This window comes from Papaver somniferum, chromosome 5 (genome assembly GCF_003573695.1).
Source record: "Papaver somniferum cultivar HN1 chromosome 5, ASM357369v1, whole genome shotgun sequence".
NCBI lineage: Eukaryota > Viridiplantae > Streptophyta > Magnoliopsida > Ranunculales > Papaveraceae > Papaver > Papaver somniferum.
The window spans coordinates 151,044,924-151,059,623 of record NC_039362.1 but is presented as its reverse complement, the minus strand read 5'-3'; the positions used below and the strand labels follow the sequence as shown (position 1 = coordinate 151,059,623).

The following is a 14,700-nucleotide window of genomic DNA, read 5'->3' as shown; positions in this document are numbered from 1 at the left end:
CTTTATTGCGAGGGCGTTTGCTCTAGGAAACTCGCAACTTATTTGCTTCACAGGCGATACCCCCAGATTATGCATCACGAGATTGCTATCTAAACCCGACATTTCATCATAGTCGTAGGCGAAGACATACTTGTATTCTTTGAGTAGCGTGATAAATGCTTCTCTCTCCTCTTGATCCATACTTTTTCTTATCATGATGGGACGCTTGTCTTCTTGTGTTCCTATGTTAATTTCCTCCATCTCATCCACAGTGAGGTTCTCTGGTGTTCGTTCTTCGTCAGTATTTATAGTGACGCTTGCTAACTGATCGCATAATCCTTGGTCATCAATCGTGTTGTAAGGAAGTTCGGCCAGGTTTTGGTTTGCGTCTTCATAGGAATCTCCGCTTCACTCATTAACTCGTCAGCATGGTTTTGCTCACTCGCGGGTATTCCCTCGGTTAATTGCTATAAACGGTACAAATGCCCTCCATCAGGCCTGGAGAAGCGTTGGAAACTAGGTTCTTCGCCCTGCTTTCTCTTCCTTTCCGTTGGGAACACCATCCTTGATAGACCGAATACAGATTTGGTTGGTTCTGCTTTCTCAACTTCTTCCCACTTTGGCAATGGGGTGAGTTGGACCTCAGGGAATTCATCCTCCTTTATAGGCTCATTATAGAAAAACGCATCCGCCATGTATGCTTCTTCCGGGTCGAAAGGGTTGCTTGTGGCGGGAATTCGATACTGCTTGCCTCATATGTTGGTTTTTACGCATTGATGGTATGTTGACGCAAACACCTTGTGATTAAGTAGCCAGCCTCGCCCGAGTAGTACGTGGAAGGTGGTATCATCTTCTAGAACATAAAAAGGCGTGGTCCCTAGGATAAGACCGACCTTCATTGCTAAGTTAACGATTTCAATAGCTGTCTGGGCATGTCCTCCAAATCCCTTCACTGTGGTGACTCGCATTCTTACCGCGGACCGTGGTATGCTTAAAATATCGAGCGTGTGCATCGAAATTAAATTTAAGGACGCGCCCCCATCAATAAAAACCCTCTTTAACGGTTGTTTGTTGATGTAAACAGTGAGATATAGTGGTCGGAGGTGCTCTCCCGGGTAGCACATATCCTCGTTGGTGAAAACGATTGCTTCCTTGGGGAGGATACCGCAGGGCCTTCCTGCTGCTATGGCTGCTATGGATTTAGACTCTTCCTTGATTTGATCCTCACTAAAACCGAACGAGTCGAAGAATTGTTGGGCCAGCACCGTCTTAGAGAATTGATGATCCACGCCATCTGTGTTAGCGAAAGCGGGGTTTTCCTCATCCAACTCACATGATTCCTCGTCTTCAATCCAGGGTCTCCATACATCCGCTCTTGGGTCATGAGACAGTATCATCACATTATGTTGGGTTGATTTGTTGTCCTCCACCTTGTTCATTTGGATTTCCCTTATTTCCAGCTTCTTCTGAAACATCCTCCGCAGGTTAAAGCGGTCAACTATAGGGTGTTGTATCCTTCGATGGAAGTGACAATAGCGCGTATCACTTTTATCAAGGGTTCTAGGTTCCACCTTTGTTGGAGGCAATTGCATTTCCTTGTTTTCTATCCATTGTTCTAGCAGTCCAACAATTTGTTCCTTGCTGCAAGGTAGAGGTGGTGAAAGTGTTTGTGCTCCATAGCCCTCGCGACTATTGTTTGGGCGAGTGTTTCTTGGCGCGGTTGATACGATATTAACTGAATTCCGCCGAACATAGTCCGAGCTTGGTTCTTCAACGCAGTCGGCGATCCTTGCCGCTGCCTCCTCCAAATCTACGAACGTGGGGAAGCGGAAGTTCACCAGATTCTTTTTGAAGGATGGGGTCATTCCTCGAACGCAAATTTCTACTAGCGCTTCCTCTTTAACATCTTCATGGAAATCGAGAGTGAGAATGAGGAACCGGGATATGTACTTTCCTATCTCTTCACCTAGGCGCTAATTGCACTTGCTCAAGTCTATGGTTGTGATCTTCCTTTTTGCCGAATAGAACTTCCTGAGGAAAAGTGTCGACATGGCGGACCATGAATGTACGCTTCCTGGATTGAGGTTGTCATACCAGGTGAATGTCGTATCAGTCAATGACTTCGGAAACTCTCTCAGACATAGCTTTCCATCTACCGCGTGATCATTCATTGTAGACAGGAATCGACTTAGGTGCTCTATCGCGTTACCTTGGCCATTGTAGACTTTGAATTTTGGTGAAGTATAATCCTACGGGTACTGTTATTCTATGATTTTCGAGGAGTAAGGGCTCACCATGAAGTTGTAATTTTCTTGCTTCACAATTCTGTAATTCGCTTCTAGGTATCTTGCAATCGCCTCTTACGTCATAGCCATTAGTTCGACTTCTACTTCTTCTTCCGCGTCTTGTGTTGTTTCTTTGACATTTTTTCTCGCGCTGGCCAACTTCATGAGTTTTTTCAGCTCTCGCTCCCTTCAAACATGCTCTTCCAATTCTTTTTGCATCTCCTCGAGGGAGGGCTGAGTGGGTGATGCTTCCTCGCTCTCGTGTTGTTTATCTCCTTCGCGCGGAGCACTTGATTTCTTCGCTTTCGTAATCGGGTCTGTTACTATACCAACTCTCTCCTTCTGGGTTAAGCATGGATGTGCTCGGGTTTCCGGCTGCGCCTGAGTTAGCGCCTTCTGTATGGGTCATTGTGAACTAGGCACGAGCCTCCGAGTGTGGTCTCCAAATGTTAGTACCCAAATTTTGGTTTAGGTCCTACCCGTCCTAGCTATTACACATGACCTTACAATACCAATAATAGTAAGAGAGAGAGTTGCCTTTCCATTGTACCTTGTCTTTCCTTATATAGGCTTTTCTAAAAACCCCTCTTTTTATGACATCATGCCACATGTTCTAAACCTTCTTAATTACCACTAATGTCATTCCTTAATATAACCTTTTCTTTCTTTGTTAATTCCTCCTTTGTCCTATTCTTTGGGGCATCCCAACCCGCTAAGGGGTGTTATTTTTCATGTATCAACAATGATCATCATGAGAGTACCAATCTCAACATTACCCCCAATCCAAAAACCCCTAGTTAGAAACCAAAACCAGAAATTCTAGAAAAAACAAAATAAAAAAAAACTGAAAGAAATTTTCATAAAAGCCAAAGAGAAGCCACCTTCAATTTCTCTTCCTACTAGTACTAGTACTACTACTCAGCCTGCACTCCAGCAACCTTCTTCTTCTTCTTGTTCTTATTTTCATCACCTTTGATTTTAGGAATGTAAGTCTCTGTAACGGCATCTTTAATCTCAGCCTTAATATTCTTAACATCAAGATAATCAGTATTCATTATGAAACCGTACTCATCATCCTTGTTTTCAGAATCGCCAATAGCCTGATAGTTGTAGCATCTGCCAATAACAGGATTACCCCCAAAAGCACCCTTATTGAAAATCATCTCAATACCATCTTCATGTTCTACAACTCTCCATTCAGATGCTTTGCTCATCAGTTTCTCAGACGGATTGATGTAATATTTGCCAGGATCTCCAGCTTCCATAGCTGCAGAATCAAACAAACACACGAGCATACAAAATTAATCCATGTTAAAAATAATAATAATCAAAAAAGATAACAAAGTCTATAAAATATGTATATATATACCTGATTGCCTTATGAGGTGGATTTTGTTGGTAGCCATTAGAGGGGTAGCTGGAGTTCAGAAACCCTAGAACTTTGTTATTAGGTTGTGTGGGTGTGGAAATGAGAGAATGGGGGTGGACATATTTATAGAGGCATAGAGAGACAGAAGATATTTTCTTGATTTCATTAGTAGTGGCTATTTAGTTAACCATGGGTTACTGATTATAATAGTGAATCTGGGGGAGGAATGTTCTAGGCTGTTAGTCTGCCCAACTTTTTTCACTTGACAAGTTTATCAAAGATTTGCTTTCAAGGATAATAGTGAACGTTTCCGTTTACGCGCAGTGAGACAGTCGAAATGTCATTTCTGAGTCAAGTAATTATAATATTTGGAGATGAGCTTTAATATTGATGCTTTGCTTTACTATGAGGGGCAAGAAAGTTGATTTCACACAAACAAAAAGCGAAAATAAAACGAATTCGGGGCTGAGCAAATATCATCCAACCCCACTGTATCTGCTAGCTAGGAAGTTGGCAGATTATAACCGATCGGTGGATTGGACGCAGGCTAAAAGTTTTATTTTTGATCGGAAAAGAGAAAATATATTAGAAATGAAGAATGTACAAAAGTCTACCCAAATAGACTAAAAGAAAAGGAGTAACAGACTAGGCGAAACACAAAAAAAAAAAAAACAAGACAAGTTATAAGAATAAATTTTCCCAATCCGTCGTCACTGAACTTGAGAAGTTCACATGAACTCTTTTCCCTGCTGCAGAAGACCAAAGGAGAATTAAGGTTTTAGCCTCAGTACCTAGGTCATCATCTGTCTTGTAGACGTGATTGACATTGAATATGCGGTTGTTTCGTTCAGTCCATAAACACCAGAATATAGCTGCTGGGATTAAGCTCCAGATGTAATTTCTATTGGAGGTGAAATTCGGGTGATACCAACAATTAGCCAGAGACTTAATATTCCTTGGCGTGACCCAAGTGCAACACGAACTTGGGAGTAGTAGTGACCACACCCTGAAGGCAACCCTGCAATGAAGAAAAAGGTGATCTTGTGTCTCATCATTGCAACCACAAAGCGCACAGAAGTTATCTACTGCCATTCCTTTGTGTAAGAGCATATCCTTCGTGTTTAATTTCCCATGAACCAAACTCCAGACGAATATATTTACCTTAGGAGGGATCGACGTTTTCCAAACGAACAAAAGTGGGAAATTGTCGACACCCGCAGACTCAACCAGTTTCAAGTATAGGGTTTTAATAGAAAAGACACCCGAAGAATGCAAGGTCCACCTCCTAGTGTCCGTTAATCCATCAAGGATAGGCGGGGAATCACCAACGACCGTAAGTAGTAAGGCGTATTCATCAACCTCAACACCAGAAAGTACACGTTTGAAGTCGAACTGCCAGCTACCGTCACCAGATCTCATTTGAGCAACTTTTGCATTTCTATTTCGACAAAGCTTGTAAAGATTAGGGGAGACAGTAGCTAATGGAAGCAGCCCACACCAGACATCATTCCAAAAAGAAATTTGTCTCCCTGAATGCAAAAATAAGGTAGAATTTTCTCCTACTAACCTCGCAGCGTCAGCAATCACACGCCAACAAGAAACCCCGTAAGATTGTGAAACTTTCCCCGGTAACCAAAAAGAGAAATCAGCACCATACTTATCTTTTATTATCTTATACCAAAGTTTATTTTTCTCAACACCAAATCTCCACCCCCATTTAGCTAACATGGCTAGATTCATTAAACGCAGATTACATAATCCCAACCCGCCTCTTTCTTTTGTAGCTTGAACCAAGTCCCAGTTAACTAAATGTGATGTTTTTGCACCCTCTTTATATTCCCACAAAAAATTACGCATCTTTTTCTCAAGCGCTTTAATGATAGAAATTGGCGCCTTAAACAGAGAGAAATAATGCGTAGGTAATGAAGATAAAATACTTTTCAGAAGTACCAACTTAACTCCCCTAGATAAATTTATTCTTCTCCAAGTAGATAGACGAGCATCAAACTTCTCAAGAATCGGATCCCAAATACTCTTAGAACCAGGCTTTGCACCAAGCGGCAACCCTAAGTATATCAAGGGTAGAGAATCTGTTGAGCAACCAAATTCAGTAGCCCAGATAGTTAAATCTGGTACATCACCAACAGCTACGAGTCTGGTTTTAGAAGTATTGACCTTCAAACCAGCAATATACTCGAAACATTGTAGTGCTGAAAACAAATTATGTAACTCCTCCTTACTATTATCTATAAAAAAAATAGTATCATCAGCATAATGAAGGTGATTAACAGTAATACTGTTTGGAGAAACTGAAAAACCACTGAATAAACTTTGATTAGCAGCCCTATCCATGTATCTCGAGAAACCTTCCATTGCTATATTAAACAAAAGAGGAGAAATCGGACAACCTTGTCTAACACCTCTTGTACTAGTGAAATAACCGAAGGAGGACCCATTAATAAGTACAGAGAAAAAAGAAGTGGAATAACAAAACCTCAACCAATTGCGCCATCTTCTGCTAAAAGTTTTATCCTTTGTGTCTTACAATCCGCTACTTAATACCTTGTCTGCACCATACAATACATAACAGTGGCGGAGTAATGGCCGGAGCCAGCGTAAGCTAGGGTGGAGGAGGCCTTGGAGGAATGCATCATGCATGGTTTCAGTATTGATGCCCATTATAGTTTTGTTAGATCAGAGTGTGAAGACACACGAGCATACAAAATTAATCCATGTTAAAAATACTAAAAATCATCATATAGTAAAATCTGGAATATATATATATACCTGATTGCCTCAAGAGGTGGATTTTGTTGGAAGCCATTACAATAGTGGGTAGAGATTCAGAAACCCAGGAAACTTTCTTTCTTCTTTTCTGGTTGTGTGAGTGTCGAAATGGGAGAGAATGATGGGGTTCTGATATGTATAGAGGAAGAGGGAAAATACATGTTGAGTTGATTAATTAGTATAATGGTTAATATTACAGTTAAGAGTCCTGCTATGACGAGGTCACCCTCGTGACAGTTTTTATAAGGGGGAATCTTCTAACCTTTAGATATGATATTCAAGATGAATACGGATCTCGAGAGAAAATTTAATAAGTTAATCTTTATAATATTTTTATTTTGTTGTGTCATTTAACATTTTTATTTATTATTAGATAAAGAGTATTACATTAGGTAGTTGGAAGCCTAACAAGCTTATTTATTTATTAATAACAAATTTTCCTTCCTTCGTATCCTAGATCATATTGAGATTATCATTTAAAAAGCTTATCTAGGCCGATTTCTTTTTCCCATCATATGGATGCTCTACAGGCTCTAGCCTTTGCTTCTTCTGAGTTGTTACATGATCTTCCGGTTCCTCTTGTAAAATCAACGATCAAACCATTATTGTTGAACAATATCATGGGAAAGACATAATTTTTAGTATCCTTTTTAAAAACAACATCAAACATAATGACATTTCTGTTATTTGAAACATAAAAAATTTGCACCCAGATCCTTCATTCACAGACTGCTTTATTTTTATTTCTATTCACTATTTATCTTTAGTCCAAGAATCATTTTTAAGTTAAGTTCCTTTTGTATAGTTTTAATTAGATCTGCTGGGTTAGGTTTTTTTTTTATTTATTTATTTAATTATTTTTGAAATACAATTATTGAAAGGGGTTTTCATCAGACAAGAAGCTAGTCGGGAGCCTAACAACAAGTTGGGCTTCAACTCCTTTTTGTACTACCACACTTAACCTATGAAAAAGAAACTCCCCTATACGCACATTAGCATCCTGGCTGGCCATATAATTGCGAAGGTGCTTAATAAAATTATTTGTTTCAACCCCAGCTCACCAAGAGTAGTAAAGGCCAATGCCTCGAAACCATACCCTTGTGAAGTGCATTTCTCCAAATACTTAGTGTTCTTTCGAATGACAGCCTCCTTGAGAGTTTGTCCCAACTCCGAAACGCGGCCTCCTCCTGCAAAGAGCGAGACAATCGTCACATCAAAGCAAACATCATGACCATTTTCCCAGTTATGCACTAGAATATCTGCTGGTCTCAAAGAAATGTCATTATTGATAAAAGACCAACTCTTCATTAGTAATTCAATGTTAAGTTTACAAAGAGTTTCAAGATATCAAGATAGAGTAGCAAAGAAATACCATACAATACTAGTACACAACCAAGTATTCTAGAAAGAAAAGAGAAAGAATACCGGAAAATGACTATAAGAGTATATGTAAGAACCGATTGAATCGGAGGAGAAATGGATTGTGGATCACAAGTCCACCATTTTTGTTGATTTTCTTGTTCTTGAGAAAGAGATACTCCAAAATAGGAGTGATTTGCTTTGAGTCTTGAATATTCCGATGAAGATTCCGGCCGCCGGAGAACATCACCGATAATCTTGAACCCCATGAACATTAACAAAGAACGACCATGAAAGTCGATTGAAGATGCTATGAAAGCATAGAAAGAATCACCATGAAGATGGAGACAACTTTCCGATGGCAAGGGGGAATAAATTCCAAAACTAAACCTAAAAAACATCGAATACCTAGCTAATCTATGAAAAAACTTTCTTAAACTAAAAGGAAAAGATGGGTACTGCTCAAATCCACTCCAAAAGGAGCAGATCCGAGCAGTTGAAGGTTGCCAGAGCTAGGGCTTTACTCACCGGAAATCGCCAGGGGGAGAGGGAGGTAAAGAAGAAAAGAAGAGTTAGGAAGCAAATAGCTTGTTTCTGGGTTTGGTTTAATTTATCAAAGACTACTCCACACCTGTATTTCCAAATAACTTAGAGAATGTAGGCATAAGCATTTATATTTTCTCTGTCTTTTAACCAAAAAATACACCAAGATTTAAAGTCTAAATTGGTTCTCCTATAAAAAGAACAGAAGTAAACGGCATTGTTCTCCCAATAGCTTCGGAGAAAAGACATTCTAAAAGTAAATGGTCAAAATTTTCCCTAAAAGCATTATTACGTAAGGGAGAGCACATTGAATATCAATAGGAATATATCTGCATAATTTTTCTCTGACTGGAAGGCAGTCACTTAAAAATTTCCAAAGAAACATTAGAACTCTGGGCATAACATTTAATTTCCAAATTCCATCCCATTCTACTTTACTTTCTAAATGATTTCCGTTATATAAATAATTCTAGGTTGATCTAACAGAAATCTCTCCATTTAAAGAACCTGCCCATTTCAAACAATTCTTGTTTTCAATATTATTTGGTTCAATCATTTTGATTTTCTTAATCGTATCTATATCAAACCTATCATTTATTATACTATCCTCTCACTTTTCATGTTGTGGTGATTAAACCTGAGATCTTTTGATGAAATATATGAGTGGTATTATTTTTAGGTTCAGGGTAATCACTATTTGAGATCCATTTATCAGTCCAAATGTACATATCTTCACAATTTCATGTTACCCAACTATGTTTTTCTTTGGTAATTTCTAAACCCTTACAAACACTAGTCTAAACCCAGAATTCTACAGAATTTTTCTTATATTTTATAGGATCATTTTTAGGAAAATATTTACATTTAAAGATAATACTCCACAATTTATCTGGATTTTTGATTAACCTCCAAGCTAGCTTAGTTAAAAGCGCAAGATTAAACTTATGAGGATTTTTGATCCCTAGACCACTACTAGCTTTACTAGTACACATAGAGTCCCAAGCTTTTATGTAAATCGCTCTGTTATTTCTGTTTTTTTTTCCACCAGAAATCTCTTTGAAGAGCATCCACTTTATCTAAACTTTTCTTAGGGAGGGAGAAACACATCACCAGGAACATAGGCATGGCAGTAGTGACAGATTTTACGAGGGTTGTTCAAATTGCTTGTGAGAAGAATTTGACTTTCCATCCCGGAGTTCTACTATAGACTATCTCTAACATCTTCTGGTAATTAAAGGATTTAGCTCTATTAAAGAAGAGAATGGTACCTAGATAAGTATCATTTTCTGTAATTTTATTTACTTTGAGAATCCTAGCTAGCAGTGTACAATGCTTATTTTGAACCTTTTTACTAGAGTAAGTCATATATAGACTTCTAGTATTTAGTAAGCTGTCATGAGGAATCACTAAATATTTTACACACGTCCAATAAGTTGTGAGCTTGTAGGACGCTAGCAAAAGTGAATAAAAAGGAATTATCTGCCAAAAAAAGGTGAGAAACGGATGGGCAACTCTTAGTAACTTTAATACCACTAATTTCACTTTAATTTCTGCTTGCTATAAAAGCCTAGAAAGCGCTTCCGTACAAATTATAAAGATGGATGGCGAGAAAGGGTCACCCTGTCTAATTCCTCTAATGGGAAAGAAAATCTCTTATGGCTTACCATTAACAAAAACAACATAAGAAACAGAGGAAATACAAGCAAGTAAAATATCATAAAATTCTTCAAAAAAACCTAAACTACTAAAAATCTTAATGATAAAATCTCATTCATGTCTGTCAAAGGTTTTTGGAAGGTCCAATTTCATTGCCATATAACCATTTTTCCTTTTACTAGTTTCCATGGGATGCAAAGTTTCATGAGCAACTGTGATATATATTGATTTTGAGAGATGATTTTACCTAAATGAGATTTCTTAATCCCAAGGATCTCTTGGTTTACATAACATTTAGAGACTTAATTTCAAGTATGTGGCACAAAAACTATGTCGGTGAAGTCCAAGTTCCTTGCGCAGCTACAAATAAATTCTTTGATGGCAAGACCCTCATGGTGCTTGTACTCGAATGTTATTTAAAAAAAAAGAAAGAATTCACGAGATTTAGTTTAGTTGGGCAAGTCAAATAATAATAATTTTTACTTTCACGGTCAACTTTATCTCTTGAGAATTTCCATTTTAAGCTTTCACCCATAACGAGGAGAACAATAAACGCTGATTTTACAGAATACTGATTTTACACAAAACTAAACCTAGACTCTGCTTTTTTGAGAAACAAGGAACCGTTTCATTAAGGAACAATATAGACTCTTATATATATAGCTGATCTCTGAGCCTCAGTTTAATGGACGTACGGAGGCATTTAATCTTTTCGATGAGAATTTTAACTAAAGCAAAGATAATATTTCTCCTTTGCCCCTATTACTAAAAAACACACAAAAATTACACAACACAAGTTCTCAATCTAGTTTTTTTGGCAATTTCTGCATTTTACTTTGAAGGTATACATTTATACTTGAATCAACAATGGCGAAAAAAAGATGACAGAAATGAATAGTACTACTAATCCATGAAATTTTTCATTAATGAAATGGAAGGACTACATCTCGTGTTATATGCTGATATTCACCATCAAGACCTCCGATGATCATTAAAACCAATTTAGACATAACACTTGAAACTCCCTCGCTAGAAATTAACTAAAACCAGAAATCCTAGAAACAACAGAAGAAAAAAAAAACTGAAAGTAATTTCATAAAAGCCAAAGAGAACCCACCTTCCATTTTTCTTACTACTAATACTAGTACTGCTTAGGCTGAACTCGATCCAACAACATTCTTCTTATTCTTCTTCTTGTCGTCTTCAACTTTGATTTTAGGAATGTAAGTCTTTGCAATGCCATCTTTAATCTCCCACTCCAATTTCTCAACATCAAGAAATCAGTATTCATAATGTAACTGTAGTCATCATACTTGTTTTCAGAATCGTGAATAGCTTGATTGTTGTATATTCTGCCAAAAATCAAAGCACCCTTATAAACAACCCTGTTGGAAATCAACTCAATAGCATTTTCATGTTCTACAACTCTCCAATCAGGTACCATGCTCATCAGTTTCTCAGATGGATTGATATAATACTTCTCAGGGGTTCCAGCTTCCATGGCTGAATCAAATACATCATCATAAAAAGTTAATCCATGTTAGAAATAATAAATCAGAAAAGAAAAGTTTTGATTGCAAAGTCTAGAGAATATATACCTGATTTCCTGAAGATATGGATTTTGGAAGCCATTACAGTGGTGAAGGTTAAGAAACGCAGAAACTTTTTGGCTGTGTGAGTGTAAGGGCACGAGAGAATGGGGTCTTGACTCTTGATATTTAATGTGGCAGCACGAGATATTTGTTGATAACTTGATAAGTTAATTTCCTTGGAATTATTGCTACTAATTGCATTAGTAATTAATAATGTAAAAGCAGGGCCGATCAACTGCTCCGGCTTTTATCTCTAGCTTTTATGATAGACGGTCAGTGATATAAACCTGATTTACTCATCGTATACAGGGATATAAACCTCAGTGATGGTAAATTCCTTTCGACTCATCGTATAAAATATAAATCACGTATAATAGTACATTTTGATTCATGTGCTACTTTACTTTGACCCTTATCTTTTGAGAATGTCCATTTTAAGCTTTCATCTAAGGAGGACAGCAAAAGCTGATTTACTGATGCACTACTGCCCAAAACCTACGCCACGCTATGCAGTCTACACGTTATAGCTAGCTAGCTGAATTTTGTGTGTTTCATGGTCGTACGTACAAGACCATTAAATTTGAATTTCTCTAACTTGTCTTTAATGAATATATATTTTCATAGACACCAAAAGAGAACCCAGCACTGCAAAACAAATCCGTGATTCACAGCCGATCTCTGTATTTCTTCATGGGCGTACGGAACCATTTACTCCTTTTTTTTTTTTTTTAATCACTCAAACAAAGAAAATATTTCGCAATCTAGCACATTGGTAATTTCTGTGTTTCCATGGCCAACACCATCAAAATGAACCGTCTGAATTTTGAAGCTGTATATACTTGAATCAACAACTGCAAAAATAGATAAAAGAAACACAAATGAACACTAATTTAATTCGGGGGAGGAATTTTCTAGGATATTAATTACCTATTGGTCTGTCTGTATATGTTGGCTTTTTATCTTTCTAGCCACCCTAGCTTGATAGCACTTGATAGTAGGATCCATCAAGTGCTCTAGTCTAGTCCAGCTTATTATGTTTCTAGCCAAAGCTAGATTTCAAAGGGGCGCCGCTGCATAGTTAAGATGGTATGTTGGCTTTCAAGGATAAGTTGCACATTAAGGGAAGTTCTTTTTCTAGCTTAAGTGGACTTTCACGTTTTGCCCTTGCATTGAATTTGGATTTACAAGAGTGAGAGACTCAAACTGTCATTTGTGAGTCAAGTAATATTAATTAATGGAGATAATATAAGCTTTATTATCGCTGTTTTAGCTTTACTATGAGGAGCAATAATGTTGATTTTACACAAACAATTATCGCGCGGGGCTGAGTAAATATTATCCAACTCACGCAGGCTAATTAAAATTCCTGTTCTTTGTGTCTTAGAATCCGCTTAATACCTTATCTGCACCATAGAATGGCCGGAGCCAGCCAGCCAGGGTAAGCTAGAATGGAGGAGCTCTTGGATGCATTGTGCATGGTTTCAGTACTGACGTTCATTACAGGATACATAGGAACTGTAATGCCTCTTTTGTTAGATTGGAGTGAAGAAATTGAATTTTAATTATTCATCTTTCAATGTAAGCAAAGAAACTTGAAGCATGATTATTCATAATTAGATACGCATAGCACATGATTAGATTGTAAGAGAAACATTTTCTTTGTTTCGTTCACAGGGATCTGAAACATTTGGCTCAGTCAAGTAATAGCAAATGGATCACCATGGAAGAGGCAATAGTGAGTTGGCTCAGTCAAGTAATAGGTAGTAGTAATATTTTTTGGGAAGAAGAAAACAGGTGCACTAGGAATCAAAACTGTGACTCTGATATCTACAGATTATAGCTCATCTCTGGCTTTTCCTGGACGTACGGAATTTTCAGTAAGACAAAGAAAATAGTCCACTTTTGCCCCTATCACTAAAACACAGAGATTATAACAAACAAAATAAAATCTGCATTTTCATGGCCGACACCTTCTTTCAGTTTTGAAGCTAATTACTCCATGAAATTTTCGTTCATTACAGAAACCGAATAGTACTAATTAATCCATCACACAGAAGGAGTACATCATGTTTTATATGCTGATATTCATCATTAATTAAGCCTCCTGATGATGATTATAAAAGTACCAATCTCAACGTAACTACTCTCAAAAACCCTAGCTAGAAAATAAAACCAGAAATCCTAGAACAAGTAGAAAAGGACTAGAAAGAAATTTTCATAAAAACCAAGATCTAGAAGAACCCACCTTCAATTTCTCATACTACTACTACTCAAACCTGCAATCCAGCAACCTTCTTCTTGTTTTCTTCAACTTTGATTTTAGGAACGTAAAACTTTGTAAAGCCATCTTTCATCTCAATATCAATTTTCCTAGCATCAAGATAATCAGTATTCATTATGAAACCGAACTCGTCATCCTTGTTTACAGAATCGCCAATAGCCTGATAGTTGTAGCATCTGGCAAAAACAGGACTCTTCCCCAAAGCAGCATCATCGAAAATCACCTCAATAGAATCTTCATATTCTACAACTCTCCATTTAGATGCTATGCTCATCAGTTTCTCAGACGGATTGATATAATATTTGCCAGGATCTCCAGCTTCCATGGCTGCAGAATCAATCAAACACATGAGCATACAAAATCAATCCATGTTAAAAATACTAATAATCAAACAATATAAACCATAATTGCAAAGTCTAGAAAATATGTATGTACCTGATTGTCTCAAGTGGTGGATTTTGTTGGAAGCCATTAGAGTGGTGGGTGGAGATTCAGAAACCCTAAAAACTTTCTGTTTTGTGTTTAGGTTGTGAGAGTGTGGAAATGGGAGAATGGATGGTGGAGATATTTATAGATGAATAGAGAGGCAGGAGATATTTGTTGAGTTGATTAATTAGGGTAGTGGGTGTTTATTACCGTTAATTACCATGTGATTATAGTAGTAAAAACTCGGGGTAGGAATGTTCTAGGCTATTGGTATAAGTGCTCCAATCCAGCTTTCGTCACTTATCACGTTTATCTCTAGCCACTAATAATGAGATTCCCAGAATTATCGACGGTAATTAATGCACCACTTGGGGCAGTAAAGGGTTCCGTTCGCCTTGGCATGGAGTACGTTTTAGTTGTCAT

The 14,700-nt window shown here is 37.6% G+C and overlaps 2 protein-coding genes across 2 annotated transcripts; both read right to left on the bottom strand.

The window, feature by feature from the left end:
- Window positions 1–10,882: 10,882 nt before the first annotated feature.
- On the bottom strand, window positions 10,883–11,651 carry LOC113277977. The gene is made up of 2 exons (XM_026526930.1): window positions 11,577–11,651; window positions 10,883–11,481 (listed from the first exon to the last, which is right to left on the bottom strand). The coding sequence occupies exons 1-2, from the start codon at window positions 11,608–11,610 to the stop codon at window positions 11,120–11,122; spliced, it is 396 nt and encodes a 131-aa protein (XP_026382715.1). The 5' UTR covers window positions 11,611–11,651; the 3' UTR covers window positions 10,883–11,119.
- A 1,862-nt stretch (window positions 11,652–13,513) lies between these two features.
- On the bottom strand, window positions 13,514–14,407 carry LOC113277976. The gene is made up of 2 exons (XM_026526929.1): window positions 14,287–14,407; window positions 13,514–14,178 (listed from the first exon to the last, which is right to left on the bottom strand). Exons 1-2 carry the CDS (start codon window positions 14,321–14,323, stop codon window positions 13,841–13,843), a joined length of 375 nt encoding a protein of 124 aa, XP_026382714.1. The 5' UTR covers window positions 14,324–14,407; the 3' UTR covers window positions 13,514–13,840.
- Window positions 14,408–14,700: the final 293 nt, after the last annotated feature.

What these genes read in the sequence shown, in the direction of transcription:
- LOC113277977 (XM_026526930.1), bottom strand. Translation starts at nt 11,610, where the DNA reads ATGGCTTCCAAAATCCATATCTTCAGGAAATCAG. An exon ending in CCATATCTTCAGGAAATCAG is followed by an intron (nt 11,482 to 11,576) that starts GTATATATTCTC and finishes TATTTGATTCAG; the next exon opens with CCATGGAAGCTGGAACCCCT.
- LOC113277976 (XM_026526929.1), bottom strand. Translation starts at nt 14,323, where the DNA reads ATGGCTTCCAACAAAATCCACCACTTGAGACAATCAG. An exon ending in CCACCACTTGAGACAATCAG is followed by an intron (nt 14,179 to 14,286) that starts GTACATACATAT and finishes TTGATTCTGCAG; the next exon opens with CCATGGAAGCTGGAGATCCT.